The sequence below is a fragment of the Lipotes vexillifer genome, unplaced genomic scaffold (genome assembly GCF_000442215.2).
Source record: "Lipotes vexillifer unplaced genomic scaffold, Lipotes_vexillifer_v1.1 scaffold1149, whole genome shotgun sequence".
NCBI lineage: Eukaryota > Metazoa > Chordata > Mammalia > Artiodactyla > Lipotidae > Lipotes > Lipotes vexillifer.
In genome coordinates, this window is record NW_006796238.1 from 254,653 (window position 1) to 274,218 (window position 19,566).

Consider the following 19,566-nt stretch of genomic DNA (forward strand, 5'->3'; position numbering starts at 1 on the left):
TATCATGAGATTGCAGCAATTCAGTCACATCTTCAGGCTCCACTTCTAATTTCTAGTTCTCGTGCTATTTCCACCACACCTGAAGTTACTTCCTTCACTGAAGTCTTGAACCCCTCAAAGTCATCCATGAGGGTTGGAAGTAACCTATTCCATACTCCTGTTCATGTTGACATTTTGACCTCTTCCCATGAATCACAAATGTTCTTTTTTTTTTTTTTTTTTTTTTTGCGGTACGTGGGCCTCTCACTGTTGTGGCCTCTCCCATTGCAGAGCACAGGCTCCGGACGTACAGGCCCAGCGGCCACGGCTCACGGGCCCAGCCGCGCTGCGGCACACGGGACCCTCCCGGACAGGGGCACGAACCCACGTCCCCTGCATCGACAGGCGGACTCTCAACCACTGCGCCATCAGGGAAGCCCTACAAATGTTCTTAATGGCATCTGGAATGGTAAATCCTTTCCAGAAGGTTTTCAATTGGCTTTGCCCAGATCCATCAGAGAAATCACTAGCTATGGCAGCTGTAGCCTTATGAAATGTATTTCTTAAATAATAAGACTTGAAAGTTGAAATTACTCCTTGATCCATGGGCTTTGGAATGGAGGTTGTGTTAGTAGGCATGAAAAAAACATTAATCTCATTGTACATCTTCATTAGAGCTCTTGGGTGACCGGGTGCATTGTCAGTGAATAGTAATATTTTGAAAGGAATCTTTTTTTCTGAGCAGTAGGTCTCAAGAGTGGGCTTATAATATTCAGTAAACCATGTAGTAAACAGATATGCTGTCATCCAGGCTTTGTTTTTCCCTTTATAAAGCACAGGCAGAGTAGATTTAGCATAATTCTTAAGGGCCATAGAATCTTCAGAATGGTAAATGAACATTGGCTTCACCTTCAGGTCACCAGCTGCATTAGCACCTAACAAGAGAGTCAGCCTGTTCTTTGAGGCTTTGAAGCCAGGCATGACTTCCCTCTAGCTATGAAAGTCCTAGGTGGCATCTTCTTCCAATAGAAGGCTGTTTCATCTACATTGAAAATCTGTTGTTTAGTGTAGCCACCTTTATTCATTATCTTAGCTAGATCTTCTAAGTAACTTGCTGCAGCTTCTATATCAGCACTTGCTGCTTCACTTTGCACTTTGATGTTACAGAGACAGTGCTTCTTTCCTGAGCCAACCTCTGCTAGCTTCAGACTTTTCTTCTGCAGCTTCCTAACCTCTCTCAGCCTTCATAGAATTGAAGAGAGTTAGGACCTTGCTCTGGATTAGGCTTTGGCTTAAGGGAATGTTGTGGCTGGTTTGATTTTCTATCCAGCCCCCTAAGACTTTCTCCATACTGTTTTGCTTTCTTATCATTCATGTGTTCACTGGAATAGCACTTTCAATTTCCTTCAAGAACTTTTTCTTTGCATTCACAACTTTTGGCTGACTGGAGCAAGAGGCCTAGCTTTTGGCTTGTCCTTTCCACATGCCTTCCTTGCTAAGCTTAACTATTCCTGGCTTTTAATTTAAAGTGAGAAGTGTGCAACTCTTCCTTTCATTTGAGCACTTGGTCATTGTAGGGTTACTGATTGGCCTAATTTCAATATTGTTGTGCCTCAGAGACTAGGAAGGCCCAAGGAGAAGGAGAGAGATGGGGTTACAGCTGGTCGGTGGAGCAGTCAGAACACACACGACATTTATCAAGTTCACCGTCTTATATGGGTGCACTTCATGGCACCCCAAAACAAATACATTAGTAATATCAAAGATCAGGGACCACAGATCACCATAACAAATATTAATAATGAAAAAGTTTGAAATATTGCAAGAATCACCAAACTGTGACATAGACACGAAGTGAACAAATTCTATTGAAAAAATGGAACCAATAGACTTGCTAAATACAGGGTTGCCACAGACCTTCAGTTTTTAAAACAACACAGTATTTGCAAAGCACAATAAAATGAGATAGGCCTGTATAAAATAAATCTGTTTTTCATTTCTCATAATTTTACTTTTTTTTTTTTTTTTTTTTTTCTTGCGTTATGCGGGCCTCTCACTGTTGTGGCCTCTCCCATTTGCGGAGCACAGGCTCCGGACGCGCAGGCTCAGTGGCCATGGCTCACGGGCCCAGCCGCTCCGCGGCATGTGGGATCTTCCCGAAACGGGGCACGAACCCGCGTCTCCTGCATCGGCAGGCGGACTCTCAAGCACTGCGCCACCAGGGAAGCCCTCATAATTTTACTTTTTTAAAGAATAGTTGCTATGCAATATTATATGTTATAGGTGTACAGTATTGTCATTCACAATTTTTAAAGGTTATACTCCATTTATAGTTATTATAAAATATTGGCTGTATTCCTCATGTTGTACAATATATCCTTGTAGCTTATTTTTATTTTTTTATTTTTTATTTTTAAAAAATGTCTAAATACTTTTTTTTAATAGATCTTTATTGGAGTATAATTGCTTCACAATACCGTGTTAGTTTCTGTTGCACAACAAAGTGAATCAGCCATATGCATACACGTGTCCTCATATCCCCTCCCTCTTGAGCCTCCCTCCCATCCTCCCTATCCCACCCCTCTAGGTCATCGCAAAGCACCGACCTCTAGACACAAGACAATCAGAGCTCCAGCTCCATTTCTCTGATTCATCTGGCTGCCTTCCTCCTTTGTGTGCTGGCTTTTTCCTCAGACTAACTTGCCCCGTGGTCACAACATGGCTGCCAGCATACCTGGAACAACCTGCTCCCTTGTTCATTTCCAACAAGAGAGGCGACCTCACCCTGAAAAACATACGATTAAAGTTTTTCCCTCCTGTCTGTTTGATACATCTTGGGACACAGCCGACCCTTGAATAGTCACGATCAACTGGAGAGAGCCCTGTGCTGATGGGCTCAAGCCTGCAGTCCTAAAGCAATCACCAGCAAGGGGGACTACACACACACAAACACACACACACACACACATACACACACACACACACACACACACAACCATCCTTGGCATAGACTTGGAATTGGGATCCTCCCCAGGAGCTGGGGATGGACCAGCTTCCTTTGAGCCCTCTGGCTACATTTATTCCATTTACCAAGTTGGGGTTGTGTTATAAAGGAGGAAGCAGGGAAGCAGGTGCTCTGCTTAGGCAACCAAGAGTGTCCGGTCCAGATAGCTTGACTCGGGGCACATCTTCAAGGAGCCTGGTGCATCCTTAGCCAACATATTGAGAAAAGGCAAAAGTTTCCCCTGCCTCCCTTGCCTGTTTGGCTTGCACTTTTCTTTTGGTGTTTCTTTGAGATAAAAGAAAGAAAGAAGTGGAAAAAGAAGGGAACTAAGAAAGAAAAACTACTGTCCTCTCTGGCTTTCTCTCTCTCCCTCTCCCTCTCCCTCCCTCTCCCTCTCCCTCCCTCTCTCCCTCCCTCCCTCCGTCTCTCTCTCTCTCTCTCTCTCTCTCTCTCACTCGACTACACAGAATCCTAGGGATTGTAATAGTGACCACTGATGTCATGGCAACAGGAAATGCAGTATTATGGGCTGAGCCCAGAGGAATATTATCTGTATAAAGTTTTTTTTTTTCAGTGACTATGAACTTCTTTTTTGTATTTTGTATTTTTTTATCCTTTTAACATCTTTATTAGAGTATAATTGCTTTACAGTGGTGTGTTAGATTCTGCTGTATCGAAAAGTGAATCAGCTATATGTATACATACATCCCCATATCCCCTCCCTCTTGTGTCTCCCTTCCACCCTCCCTATCCCCCCGACCAGGTGGTCACAAAGCACCGAGCTGATCTCCCTGTGCTATGCGGCTGCTTCCCACTAGCTATCTATTTTATGTTTGGTAGTGTATATATGTCCATGCCACTCTTTAACTTTTTCCCAGCTTCCCCTTCCCACTCCCTGTGTCCTCAAGTCCATTCTCTAGTAGGTCTGCATCTTTATTCCTGTCCTGCCCCTAGGTTCTTCATGACCAGTTTTTTTTTTTAAGAATCCATATATATGTGTTAGCATACAGTATTTGTTTTTCTCTTTCTGATTTACTTCACTCTGTATGACAGACTCTAGGTCCATCCACCTCACTACAAATAACTCAATTTCATTTCTTTTTATGGCTGAGTAATATTCCATTGTATATACGTGCCACATCTTTTTCCATTCACCTGTTGATGGACAGTTAGGTTGCTTCCATGTCCTGGCTGTTGTAAATAGAGCTGCAGTAAACATTGTGGTACCTGACACTTTTTGAGTTATGGTTTTCTCAGGGTATATGCCCAGTAGTGGATTGCTGGGTCCTACGGTAGTTCTATTTTTAGTTTTTTAAGGAACCTCCATACTGTTCTCCATAGTGGCTGTATCGATTTACATTCCCACCAACAGTGCAAGAGGGTTCCCGTTTCTCCACACCCTCTCCAGCATTTATTGTCTGTAGATTTTTTGATGATGGCCGTTCTGACCAGTGTGAGGTGATACCGCATTGTAGTTTTGATTTGCATTTCTCTAATGATTAGTGATGTTGAGCATCTTTTCATGTGTTTGTTGGCAATCTGTATAGATCCTCTGCCCTCCCAGTGGTTCCCCAATTTCTCCCTTCGGCATGGGATCCCTTCCCCTCCCCCCATCCATCCCTCAGGGGTGCCAGTCCCTTCCCGCCTCCACTTCTCCTCCCCCTTCACTCCCCCACAACGCCCCACATCCTACCCAGTCGCTGGGGGTTCCTCCCGTCCCCTTAGGTGTCCGTGGTCCCCCACCAGTGCCTGGTAGGTGCCCTAGTTGTGGAGACGCAAGTTCCGCGTCCTTCTAGTACACCGTCTTGACTTCGCCCTCTCTTAGTAAATTTAAAATCATGCTTAGACATATGACCTAAAGCTACTGTAATAAAATAAAAAGCCAATATGAAATTAAGAAGGATGTGAACATTTTTCAAATTACCTTCAGAGAGTATGGTCAATTCTTTGAACGTCCTCAACGTAAATGTTGATTTTAATGACTCCTACAAATTAATAAGGTCTCAAGTCAGTGAGTGAGATGGATAAGCTAAACTAGGCAATTCCATTTCTCCCTCACGATATATGACTGTAAAGTCATATGACTTTTTGCCTGATACTAGAAGCATTTTCTGAAGAAGAATGCCAAGAACGTTTTGAGCAAAGGCAGCATTGTTGGAATAAGTGATAACTATTTCGAGTTATAATAATATGTCCTGACATTTCCTAAGTTATCAGTTTGATTACTTTAGAGTTATATAAAGCAAATTTATTTCTTTCTACTGTGACTCCCTTAGCTGTTCATATTTGACTATGTTATTGTATTCTGGAATTTAGCAGGTGTTTTTTTAAATTAAAGTTCAGACCAAACATGTTTTAAGGTAAAAGTGAATTTCGTATAGTTTAAAAGGATGAAAGATGTTTGTTGTTAGAATCAGAATAAATTACCTTTCTTCTTATTGATGGCAGTGGTGATTTGACTATGATTAAGTTAAAGGTAGTTGAAGCAGGTAATTGGGTACTTGTGAACCCATTGGAAAGGTAAACTATTTTTATGTCATAAGCTGAATATAAATATTTGGAGGATTCTTTTAGACTCATTGTTAGAATGATGGCTAGTAGGCCTTCAGTTTATTTCTAGTGTTCTTTGTATTTTGCTTACTTTTACTTGTCTGATTTACCATCACCTGGAGAAATTTCCTTAAAAAGTATTACTAAATAAGAACTTTCTTTTGCCTGATTTCTATCATGCTTCTTTTTTAGATTTCAAAGTAATTGAAGCTATTCTCAGAAACTTCTCTCCCAAAATATATCGGATACTTTAAAGTATTTGTATTTTGTTGTTATTCTCCTGCTAGACCTTACAGCAGATATTGGTCAGTGGTGTGTTATCTCTGGAGGAAAAAATATCCATAAGCTGAATTTTTAATCTAAACTCTTTGTTTAGGACCATTTAAAATGAATATAATTGTCCCAGAGCTTACTCCACATGGTCAAGTGACTTTTTGTTGTGCACTTAGATAACAGGCTGGGTGGCTGCCTGCCATTAGCATTGGAAAAAGACTACCTTCAGCTTTTAAGATGTCATATTTCTAGGTACCACGTGAAAATCCAATAGAGTAGACTAATATTGGAGCTATTTTTAGCTATGCATCACTATATTTTCTATTATGAGTGTAACTTCATGATACCTATTCAAAGAAAAGTTTCAAAAACAGTACAAGAATTCTTGGTTAACCTTCACCCAGATTCACCAGTTTTTAACATTTTGCCATATTTGTCACATTTACTTTATCATTCTCTGTGTATAATTTAAAATTCTGAGCCATTTAAGAGACGTTATATACCTATTATATACCTATACCCCTAGATCCTTTAGCATGTAATTCCTATGAATAAGGACATTCTCTGACAGCACATTACATTATCAAAATCAGGAAATTTGACATTGACACATGCTGTTATTGTTTACACTCAAATTTGCCAGTTGTCCCAATAATGTACTTTATAAGGACATCCCTTCTCCCAAGACCATGATATAATAATTAGTTTTTAACTTTGACATATCTTAAATTAGTGTTATCTTTGTGTAGATTTTCCCTTTTTTTCTTGTAAAAAGTATTGTAACAAAAATCACTAATTACACTTAAGTTCTTAATAATTGATTTCCACTTCATAAAAGGCTGTCAGGAGGAACTTGTGATAGTTTAGGTAGCGATTTTGGCAGTTGCCTGATTTGCATGAGCCATCTAGTTGGGATAGAGGTAGAAATTAGCATAGGTACTAGCTTTGTTACCATGATTTTGGGGAAGTCACAGATGTTTTCTGGACCTTGGTTCATTCACTGTGTTATGAACCTAATGACATGTGGCCTGCCTGTCTCATTGTGTGTATAATTAAGATCTCTTTGAACACAATTAAATAGTGTGTAAAAAAATACTATTAGGATGCTATTTTCAGATTCCAAACATGGTAGACTGTTAAATGACCATTTCTATTATGAGAAAGAGAAGATTAAAGAGTTAAAAATTCTCTTTGTCTTGTTTATCTTTAGATGATAACTATGTGATAAAGAGCTCTGTATCTAGAATGAGCTGAGATTTAAGTTTGGGAATTATCTACATGAAGTAATGATGGAATTTTATTAAAGTAGCAAAAGTATCATAGAACACTGTAGAATGAGAAATGTCAGTGGCTCTGGGCTAAGCTCTAGGTGGCATCCATTGATAGCAGGTGGGTGGAAAAGGAAATTCTAATTCCCAGGTACTTCTAGATTTGTCAGTAGAGTGTTGCTCAGGTGATTCTCATTTCCTAACATCGCAATTATGAAAACAATTGCAGAATAAATGAACTAAAGACAAGTTAAAGTCATATCATTTACTTTTCCAATCTCTTAGGTGAATATTCAGTTCTCTTTTGTGTGAAGAAATAGTAGCTTTGACAAATTTGTATTGCTCTTTAATTTTTTCTTTTTAGCAGCCAACTCTTCCTGCCAAATAAATAGAGTCATCAGTCATCCCACTCTTCCCATCAGCATCACTGCTCATGAAGACAGGCATATCAAATTCTACGATAACAATACAGGTAAGAATTTATTTAAATTGATTATTGTTAAAGCAAAAAAAAAAAAAAAATCCCAGCTGTAATTTTGGTGTCTGTCAGTGGCTTTATAGTCAGCGAATAGGCACTGAAACACAAATCCTCTCCCAGATCAGTTTCTTTTTACTCCATCTAAATCTGCTAAGAACTAGTCTTCACGATAGCATATAGAATCATCTTGGTTTATTTAATAGTAAATAAGTGTTATATTTTGGCCCTAGAGCCAAGGTTATTACTAGGAACACAGTGAAAAATTCATTTAGATACCAATAAAATGATCTCTTGTTTTGAATATATTGTGGAAAAGTAGAAATTTATTGGAAGTAGAGGCATATGATCATTACAGATGGCAAACCCCTGAGTCATTTGATTTATTTTATTTGTTTTTCCATGGACTAAATTTTTTCTTTATTATAATACTGATTATTTGGTCCTGACTGATTTGCACTGAGGTATGAAGGCTTTCCCAATTTTTATTAGCTTATATTTCACTAGTCTAAAGGAAATGCATGAAGAGCTGGTTGGGAGAACAGCTCACTGTATTAGCAGCCATATTTACCTGAGTATCTGCTACTGGCTTTGTAAATGTGTTGACTTTTGCTAACTTTGCTTAGCTACAAGTGATGAATAATTTAACATTTTTAATCTCTTTCTATGTACTGTTTCCACCAAAACTGTGGCCAGGTTTTCTCTCTGTTACTTTGTCTTTGTCTCAGTATTTTCTTCTGCTTCCACAACACAGACAATTTGCCTGTAGCTAAAGGATGCAAAGTCAGTGATGAATAATGTCTGAGTTTTAGTTAATGAACATGGCTTAAAGGAATATTTGTGTGCAAATTAATTAATCTTTCACACTTCCATTATTGTGAAAGACAAAAATATAATCTGAAATTTGAGCTTTTGTTTCTCATTATCATCATGGCCAGAGCAGGGAGGGAGACACGTGTTGTTTTAGCAGTTGGAAAAGCTATTGATGTAGAGACTACACAAAGAGGGGTGACTGGCGAAGCCAGTACAGCGAGGTAGCTGGCTTGTATTCAGGATAAGCTAAACTATTACTAAAGAGTAACAATCTCTTTTTCCAAAGGCAAACTGATCCACTCGATGGTAGCCCACCTAGAAGCTGTTACAAGTTTAGCAGTTGATCCAAATGGCCTGTACTTAATGTCTGGCAGTAAGTACAACTATGGATTATTTATTTATTCTTACCATTTTTATATTTAATGTAATTTTTCTCTTAATTTCTTTTCTTTTGATATAGGTCATGACTGTTCAATACGTTTATGGAACCTAGAAAGTAAGACGTGTATCCAAGAGTTCACAGCTCATCGGAAAAAGTTTGAAGAATCAATTCATGATGTAGCTTTTCACCCATCCAAATGCTATATAGCCAGTGCTGGGGCTGATGCACTAGCTAAAGTCTTTGTATGACACAATGCATCATCTTCACCTTCTAGCTGTTTATAAATAATCAACTGCACAAAAGAGATACAGAAGACCAGGGCAAGAGTCAACCCATCCAGCCCTTTTGTTCTGCTGAAGGAGCACAGAGAACATTTGTTAAAGTATAGTTTTGCAATTCGTTTTCTAAAACTAAGGTTTGTTCAGGTTGCTGCAAGCTCAGCTGAATCTGTGAGCCTGAAAACTTTAAAATTTTTCCCAAAATAGGAGCTTTTATTTCTGAGGTTGTTCTAATTCGCTAGGCAGGCCTGAGCGAAGAACATAGGTTTAGCTTGCCCCTATTGAGTAAATAGGACACATTATAAGGGATAATTAAAAAGGTTGATGGCTGGGAATGAGTAGAGGAAGAATGGAAATTTAGACCTAGTTCTCCCCTGAGAAATCTTGTTAAACATATTAGGTAGTCAAAACAGTAATCTTTATCATATCTGCTGTACTAACCCCTATGTGCATAATGACCAGGCAGTGTTAAAATGCATTTTTAATTTAGCTCTCCTTTCAACTGTTCTCATAAAGCACCTGGGAAAACATTTTACCTATTAGAGGGAAAAAAAGAAATGCAATAACATGTTAAATATATTATTATTCAGACATGCTAAACAAATATTTAGTTTTTAAGCAGATTTCTATATTGTATTACATTTTTGAAAATAGATTTGGTACCATTCTAAAGTTTAGCTGTCAAAAACACTCACCATTATGAAGAATAGTTGATAGAGTCTGCTTTTACTAAAAGATTTAACTTATTCAGGTTTAAGATTCTGTTTATTTTTAATGGCAAGCAGGTCATATCTTTATAATAATTTCTGTTAATTTTAAAATTCATTTTATTCATGTGATGTTTATAGTACCAGAGTGATTATTTCCTATCAATGAAATCTTACCTTTCAGTGGTTGAAAAGCTGGAAGTTATTTGCAAGTACTTATTTATCAAAACCCACATAACCATGCTTCAGATGATCTCTACTCTTTCTTCTTTGTCTCTTACATTCAAATTATCTGACACCTACCAAAAATAGTTCATAATTATTATGTTTTAATAGTCCAAAGGATATGGTTAACCTCAGGCAGCTGCTTTTGCAGAAGTACTAAATAAAGCAAATGTTTTGTGCCCCAGGAATTCCCTTATTAATATCTCCAAGAAGAAGAACCTCTTGGAAATCTGGATGGAATAGTTTGGTGTATAATATTGGCTAAAGGGTTCTCTCTTTCTTTCCCTCTCCCTACCCCACCTCCAGTGTCTAATTGGAATACACAGCATGTTTTAATAGGCAGTGAATCAATACTGTTTCTGGGGAAAACCATTCTTGAAGGACCAGGGTTCCCTGAGCGCACCTTACCTATGACCCACATATGGTCAACTCTTGGGATTTCCATGACCCCACTGTCTGGACCCAGTATACAGACCTCATCCCTACAACTGTCTCACCTCTCCTCACACTCTTATTTGCCCAAAATGTCAGAGACCAATCTGGAAATTAGAAATAAGTTACTAATACCCAAATTTTCAGCAAAATGTATTTTTAATAGGCTCTCAGACTTTAAAAAAAGTCCATATCCATAAATATTTTAACCTTTTAATATAATTCCTACATTCCTATGCCCATGTATTCCATTAGCATAACAATGGCACTTCTGATAATATGTGCCTCTACTCCCTGAAGAAGTATTATCACGATAGTGTCAATATTAATCGACAGTTTTTCTTTAAAATTTCTGCTTATCTGCCTCTGGAATTCTGTAGTATACAGGCAAGTTTTCTTTAAAGACCTGTGTTAAATTTGCCTAATTGATATACAGATATGCTTTAATATTTTGACACAGCTACCTTGTCATTTCATCTGTGCTTTGGTTCACAGTGGGCTCAAGGGACTCCTTTGTGTATTCAAATGATTTGACCTGGATGTGAGCTACCAGTTAAATGTTTATATTCCCATGCAGGTATAGAATTCCACATTGTGTTTGGCGGATTCCTCTTTTGATTGTTCACAAAGTAAATAAATGATGTTGCTGTCCTAACATTTGTAGAAGGATACTGGAAAATTCCAGTCAGGTGCTCTTAATTGGCATATTTGTGATGGATGTCTACAGGCTATTGTTCTACCAATTATTGCTTCAATTACTTTCCAAGGTCCGCAGTGCCTGCTTTCCTTCTGTCACTGGAATTCTCAAAACCAAGCCACTCTCTTCACCTGTGTTTTATGCCGCATGGTTGAAATGCATTTTTCTGTTAGTAAGTAGAAAACAACCATGAGATATGTAGACTGTAGTGCAAATGATGGAACTGTTGAAAGTTCCTTAGAAAGCCAGTGCTGTGCTCTTGGAGATTGTACCCAAAAACAGAGATTCTTCTCCACTAGCACTGTTATGATCTCAGTGTAGAAATGAGCCAAAGCTGTCTTCCAACCAGATAGAAGCATATGTATGTGTCTGATTTTTCCCTCAGTTTATCAAAAATTCAATGAAAATTGACAAAATGAACAAATTCCAGATTTGAACAGTCACTGAAATGCTGTCATAGTGCTTCATTTGTAAATATTTTGTATGAAATGTATTGGAATAGTATGGAAATCAGCAGGAGATGTGGGTCCCTGCCTTATCTTCACATGCTATGGATACATCTCTGGGAGCTTGCAGCACCCTTCTCAAAACTCAGCTGTCATATGGAGCTCATTTGCTACTTGAACCATAGACAGATATTTAACATAAGTGATATAATGACCTTCAGTATTTTTCTATTGAATAAGTTTAGCAATTTTTGCCATTAAACAGATAATTAGTTATGCAAAGTATTTAGCTTTTATAATCATTTTAGTTATGACTAAAAGGGGGGAATTGAGCTGCATCACTGATAACGAACTTTGTGAGAAATTTTTTGTTTATCTGACTTTCATTCCTTCAGTATTCTTGCTATAAATTTCTTTGGGAGATAATGATGAAGATTTATTTGAAAATGTCTAAAATGTATGTATATTTTATAAATATATATTATATATATTGTAGGAATATATATAATATATATAGACTATATATATATATATATATATATATATATATATATATATATATATATATATATATATATATATATGTGTTTTTTTTTGTTTTTTTGGCTGCGGTGGGTCTTCATTGCTGCGCCCGGGCTTTCTCTAGTTGTGGTGAGCGGGGGCTAGTATATATATATATATATATATATATATATATATATATATATATATATAAAAAAAACCATAGGTGCATTTTACTGTTTTGTATGTTCATTTTTGGAGGTATTGTACACAGCAGGTAATGACGAGTATGATGAGTGTTGTGCTGTTTGCTTTTGCAGTAAAATATATAGTTCTAAATGTTTAAATTACTGTATATACTATATTCATTATAGGCTAGCATGCTTGTTTTAAAGACTGTCATTCTAGTTTATTAAAATCTGAATGTAAGAAAACCTGACTATTCAAATGTGAATTGAAAAGTATTCCATTCTCAGTACTGAACTATTTCCATTGAACATTCAGGATTTTTGACAAAACAGATATCATCAAGAAGGCAATAGCTAGAGAAAGAGAGGTGCCTTTAAAAAAAAAAAAAAACAAATGCAGCCTTACAGTGAGGATGAGGATTGAGTTTCTTTGTAGGGGGAAGGGGTGTGAGAGAGAGAGAGAGGGGGAGACAGAGAGAGAGAGTGAGTGTGTGTGAGTGTTTGCCAATCTGTGACGGTCCTGATTTGTGACCATCAGTGTCTTTTTAATGTATCTGTTCAACTTCTAGGACTTCAGGGGACATTTCATGCGCTTTGTGCTCTTCTGAGCACCATAAGTACTTTCCAAGAATTTTGAATGTGAATTCCTAGAAATTTCAGTAGAGAAGAAAATGGCTCTTCTTTCATTGTAAGTCAAGTTCAGGTAGTAGGAGAAATTATTGATTCACCAAAATTATGGGATCTCATTAACGTTGGCTAAGTAAATGTAATTTTTAAAGGCTCACTTTTTTAGCACTTCCTATATTTCCCCTTTACACAAGAGCATGTCATGATTCTTATGTGATGAAGATTCAACTAGTAAAAATCATTTTTAATGATTTTTAAACACCTGAACTAGTTAAAATTCCACCTAAGAATAGTATTTAAATGGCATCTTTCATATCTACCTCTTTGTCATTGCTGCCATTTTGACTCAAGCAAATCTTTATGACATCTAAAATAATGGTTGGATGCAATTTAAAAATCTGTGTTGGTGCTTTTCTCAGGCTTTGTCATTTAAGTTATATTGAACAAAGATGTCACAAATCAGATTGAAAGGCTTAGAATTAATTTTGATTTTCTTTTGAAAGAACTGCTTAAAATTTATCATCAATGTTGATAGTGAGTTGGAGATAGTCTCTGGTTAGTATATGTCTGTGTGATGCTTTCAGCCAAGAGCCAAATTGTTATTGATTTACATGGGAAAAAAGCTCTTAAGTATAATTTTCTTCAGCTTACTTTATTCTTTGAAAGCTATTTCAAGGCTATTAAGTACCTAATCATGAATTTTATTTACTCAGAAGTTGCCTCTGTTACTGTGTTGTTTAGTTATTTATGTAATTGCATTATTTTGTTTAACACTGGGATTCAGGTTGTACAAAAGTAGTACCTGACAGAAATTGTATGTATATTTTTCTGAAACGTATCAATTCCTTCAGTTCATTTTAGAAGGTCCAGAAAACTAACATATCTGTGTTTAAAAAACAAAGGACAGATCAGGTCCTTGGTAGATGATTTGAATCATTCTACTTTTGCCACTGAAAGTTTTTTAATTGGCTATATATCCATCATCCAGCTGGATCTCAGTGTCATTGTAAGGGATGCCGGGTTCACAGAGTATTAAACAGATTGCATCTTTTTTTTTAATCCAAAAAAAAAAAATAGCGAATATAAAGCCAAACAGAGATCTCTCGATCCCACTTATTTATTCTAGGAGTATTCCTGAAGTGGTGCTTAAGGGTCAGAATTTTCTGGGTCTTTGCTAGCCAAGCTTTAGATTTGATTTAACTGGGACCACATGCCCGTCATCCCTTGGATGCAAATTAGAAAGTTCATTTTAATTTATATTAACTGTAATGTCTGCCTGGGTTTTTAACAGGCTGTGAACCAGTGAGTGCCTTGTTAATGTAGAATGATTTTTCCCTGGTTTCGTGTTAGCTCCTCTCTGAAAATGTCTTAGAGAATGGTATTTTAGTTGACTTGTAGAGAGCTGCTAAATTTGGTGTTATCAGCAATCAGAAAGCCTTCAGTCTACCACATACCACCCTCCGTACTTTCTTTTCATTGTTTGGCTGAAGTTTGCCTCTTGTGAGAAACAAATACAACCCCCTTCTCCACACAGCTTTTTTCCAATCCAGATTAAGAGGTATCCCCTATACCTATCCCAACTATATGATCTAATACCTGTTTTTAGGAGGAACCACTTCTGGTTTTGTAATCCAGAAGGATTACAAATCCTGTAATCTACTGGTTATTTTATGTCTTCTCCACTTCAGTTTACTAGAGCTGACCTCAGGGCATCATCAGTTCAGATTCATCAATAACTCCTTTTCTCCACACCCCTTCACCCCTCCAACTGGTGATCCCTGGGCCAGATTGTTTGATCTTCAGGTATTTTAAAATTTAGGTGTAATACCAATTAATGTAAATTAATCCAAATGCTAATTTTTGTGGTGCAAGAAGTTTCTTTTGTAAATTCAGGGTATGGATAAGCTAATTAAGATATCCTTTTTTGGTGGCTCTAAGTGTATTATTTGTTTTTAAATAAAGTGTACAAATATAGATAATGTGCTATAGGTGTCTCATGAATTGAAATATTTGTCAGATTTGGAATCTAGTGGGTTTGCAGTTAAAATACTTTAATACAACCTGATTTTGTTTTGGGGGTTAGGTAGTAAAGGGGTGTAGAGAAATAAAAGTGTATTAGACAAAGTAGATGTGAATCCAAAGTAATGAACCAATCTTAATTATTGATTGTAAGGAAGGTGGAGAAATTTATCATTATAGAGAGTTTGGGGCTTTGTAAAACCAGTAAAATTAAAATACCCCACACGATTGGATCATGATACTTTCAGGGACATATGTATATTTTTTCTCAAGTGTTCAGTTACATAATTTAAAAAATTATACATACACATACACATGTAAATTTAGTGTGCTTTTATTTTTTCTTTGTTTGGCTACTTAACAGGCAAGCATAAGCCTTCTACCCCTTGCTCCTTCTGATCAACATTATTTTTCAAGGGCTTCTGCTCAGAGCTCACTGTCTCTTTGTTCCAATCTGGAGCCACAATAATATATAGAATCTAAAAGGTACCACTTCTGGTGTCCTTGAAACTATCCACTGTTCTATGATGTTTCATATGCTGCTGTAGTAATAAGTGTTCTATTCTTTGGTATGTACACATTTTTCAGTAGTGTCAGAAATGTCCCTTTTGTCCCTTGTAATGAGAACTGAGACGCGATTTGCTGGAGTTGTTTTAGAGTCATCTAGCTCAGAAGGTCAAGAGGACTCCAAAAGTTTTTCAGGGATTGATGGACCCTCTGGGGTCAGCCCAGGTTCAGAATGGTATTCTAACCTGCTTCAGGTTTCCCAAGGGCACCACTGAGGTTTTGAAGGGTCCTAGGTAGTCCTGGCGCTTAGAGTATTCCCCAGGAACACCTGGAAATCTGGTAGCATCCAGTGCTATAACCATAACGCATCCCTCCACTTGTTACTTCTCAGTTACACCTGTCGTTTACAATGATGGGGACGCTCTAGCTCTGTGGAGAAGCACTGACATGCAACTTTGAAAATTAGAGTCCATATTTTCTGAAACACAAATTCTAATTTAGTATATTTTGTATACTTTCAAAACCAAACAGAATCCAAAACCCACCAAACGGAAAATTACTCATTTCAAGTTTCACTTAGATCTTACAAAACCCTAAGCCCTTTCTTATTCTTAGTTGTAATGACTAAAGGTAATGGTGTTTTTGGTCAGACTTGAAGAAGGATCTGACTATTTGGGAGAATAAAATCTGCAATATCTTTCCTACTGGAAGGGTCTGTTTCATAGAAAATTCTCTCATCCTTGGTTATTTAGCCATTCACCTTACAGGAAGACTGGTCCAGATGCTAACTCCCTTTTGACTTTTCCTGTGTGCCTCTTTAAAGAGTTAATTAATCCAGTGATATAAAGGAGAACCCACAGCAAAACATCTGTTAAATAGCACTTGGAGTACTAGAATTAGTATTATTAATTCACATGCCAAAGTTTTTCATGTCCTTATAAGATCCAGGGTGTGTATCAGGTTCCCAATCTATAACCTCAAACCAAAGATATTTTTGAATTACCTCATATAACAGCATCATCAAATTAAGGGTAATGGTAGGGAAACCCATCATTCACAAATGAGAATTCCCAAACTGAAAAACTTTCTTTAATTAAAAAAAAAAAAAACTGCATGCATGGAAAGCAAAATTTTATGTTAAGCATATGTTGAGAAAATAAGCAGCTTGTGGTTTATATAAAATGTGTTGAAATGTTAATGTATACTGACATCACCTACTCCTTCCTTATGGAAGTGGGACCAAAGCAGTAATTTTTCAGAAATAAATAAGATTAACAAAAGAAAGCAAAAGAAACTCATCAGAAAGTTTTCTTTCGGTGCTGGATAACTTGGGTGAGGGTGTGGGGAAAGATGTATCACACTGAAAAGGAAAACACAGTTAGCCTCTGATCTGGACCCATCACCCATTGTCTTCCTTTCTTGATAAAAGACTTGTAAAGATGACCTCTAAGAGCCTTTTGATCTGTAAAAGGGAATGGTTCCAGTTCTGGCTTTTTTGTCATTGATCCCTGTCATCTAAATTAAAGATTTTGGGGAACTACGTCAAAAGTATCCAGGAGTCCCCCGGTTAAAGTGTCAGACAACATAGCTTTTTATTATATTGTAGGAAGCTATATTAACATAGACCCAGTTATGCTGTGTCATCTGCATGTGTAAGAATGAAGACCAGACCTGTAAGAAATGTCCTAATGTAGCCAAGTGGTAATCTCATGAAAAGATAGAATCATTTTTATAGAATGAGTTCTGTTGTTTTGAATGACTTTGTGCTTTTAGAAGCATTTGTTAAAATATTTACATATTTTTCTACAAGCTTTGAGCCCACATATTTCAGAATATCCTATTGATGGAATTATTTCACTCAGTGTGTATTTTAGAAAAAGAACGCAATGGTCTCACGTATCTTTTTGCAGTAATTTATGGATAACACGCCTAACCCCTGCTCCCCACCAATACTCAAGTGCCATGTAGGAATTTTTTCATATGTGGTAAATATCTTAGTATTTTGCTGACTGGAAAAGCAGTATTTTTATACATAGCTTGCAGGTGAACCATGGAGCCTTGTGCATCTGATAAATGTTGAAATGAATGGAAAGTTAAGATAGAGCATGTATACCATGTAAGTAATGTTAGTAGTGTCCCTTCAGAGCTAACAAGGATAAGGTTAGATTCTGCCAATTGCCATTCACAGATTTTGAAAGTATGCTTGTTTAGCCAAAATATCATTTAACAATCAGTTCGTTTAAGAGGAAACTTTGTCAATGAAATAGTACCTGTTCAGTTTCCTTGTATATCTCAGGGTCAGAAGAAAGGAGGTTTTTCCCCAACTCTGAAACATTCAGACTTTCTTTTATTCCTTTGATCAGCCTTTTAAACAAGCAGGACAATAAGCTCCTTACTTCTCCTTATTGTTGTAGGATACCTATGAATATATATCTGATGGTTACAATAAAAAAAAAATAAAACTTGCAAGCAGACTTTTTCTCTTAGAAACGTCATTGCTTTCTGGAGGCAGAAATAATTTTACTTTTGAACTTGAAGGTTGTAGATCAAGGCAGTTTTATACCCTTGATGTATGCAAGTTATATACAGCTTGTCTCTGCAGATAATCACATTTTATTTTGTGTGAATTTTAGAATTGTTTTGGGAGTACAAAGATTGTCAAGGAATATACTGTAAGTCTAATTTACATACATATCTTTCAAAACCTTGTGGATTTTTTTTTTTTTTTTGAGGCATGAGGAGCAGGTAGTGATGAGTTTTATTCTGAATGCTTTGATTCTAACCCCATTCTTAACTCAGGTTTTACATATTAAGTATTGCTCACTTGTCACCTAAAAAATAAGAGTTGATGGTTATTTGTTTGCTGCTGTCTCTAAGCTCCTTGAGGCAGGGACCATATTTGTTTTTCTTATATTCCTCAACACTTCTCCTGGTGCCTTACCATATAGAAAGTACTCGATAAATATTTATTGGTTGAGTGATCAGAGAACACGTTTTGAAACTCTAAATCTATCCAGATCACCAAAAACAAAGGAAAAGAAAAAAGCATCCCTGCCAGTCCCTTGGCAATCTCAAATGTATTTAGGCCTGTGGAGCTGACGCTAAGATTGAGGTCTGCACCCTCCTTGGGGAGGAATTTGGACCTCACCTGAAAGGTGGCAACAGGATGCCCAAGGCAGCACCCTCTTCTGCTACGCACTTCCAGTTTTGGCTGCTTTGGAACTGAGCAAAGCATGTGGGGGAGTAGGAGATCTCTCTAAGCTCTGTTGTGGTATCCCTTCTGTCCCCCTATCCTGAACACCAACCCACTGGCCTCTGATCCCTTGACGGGGAACTCTCCAGCCTGGAACCTAACCCTGCCTTGACTGTCTTGGGCCCAGACAGGGTCCACCAATCTTTTCCCTTGTGACCCTCAGATGGTCCTGCTCTTCCTGACTGGCATTTTTCTCCAAAGAGGTAGGAAGCTTCTCCCAGTAGAAGGTTGTCAAGAAAGACATTTCTCTGGGGAGCTTGCTTTGGAGTTGAAGAGTCTGGGACAGAATCCCTCAGGATGTTCTTAGGGCTGATTTTGTCTTGAAGATTTGATGGTAATTGTCTGAATGTCTATTACCTCTCCTAGGAATAGTTCTGTGTTGTCTTGGTGTGCTGCTACCACTCCAGCAGGGCCCAGGAGGCTTGAGACCTTGAGCTGAACAGCTTAATTGTTTCAGGAACACTAGTTAGGGACAGGGTATTTATATTTAACAGTCAAATGACTTTTAAATCATTAATAGAATCATCAACAGAGCAGTGAGTTATGTGACTATGAAATATTCAACTAAATAAATCTCAAAATAATATTAAACCTATATATTATGTAAGAACTGTTATCTCTTTTTAATTATTGAAACAGGATTCCTTCACAATCAGTATAGCACAGAGGAAAGAACAGGATTTTGGCCTGGGCACAGGACATTTATTGGCCATGAGACTTTAGATAAACTAATCTGAGTTGGTTTTTCATGTACAAAATGGGTATTATAGATCTGCCTACTTAGATTGACTTGAGATAATAGATATATAACACCTGATAAAATGTCAGGCAGTAATAAGTATCAAAGAAATAAATATTATTCACTCCCTGAATTCAGTCTTCTTATCATGTAACTCTGTCACACTCCTGATAGCTTCTGAAATACCAGGTTTTTTAGGAGAA

General features: G+C 37.2%; 1 protein-coding gene across 2 annotated transcripts in view; it reads left to right on the top strand.

The window, feature by feature from the left end:
* Positions 1-10,189, top strand: part of STRN (striatin) — a 107,860-nt gene extending 97,671 nt beyond the window's left edge. The window contains exons 16-18 of one of the 2 annotated variants that reach the window (XM_007468386.1): positions 7,439-7,546; positions 8,649-8,735; positions 8,823-10,189. In XM_007468386.1, coding sequence (XP_007468448.1) covers positions 7,439-7,546; positions 8,649-8,735; positions 8,823-8,992 — 365 coding nt within the window. In that variant the 3' untranslated portion in view covers positions 8,993-10,189. The remainder of the gene's footprint in view (positions 1-7,438; positions 7,547-8,648; positions 8,736-8,822) is intronic. The other variant, XM_007468387.1, reaches the window with a different exon arrangement.
* The last annotated feature ends 9,377 nt before the right edge of the window (positions 10,190-19,566 follow it).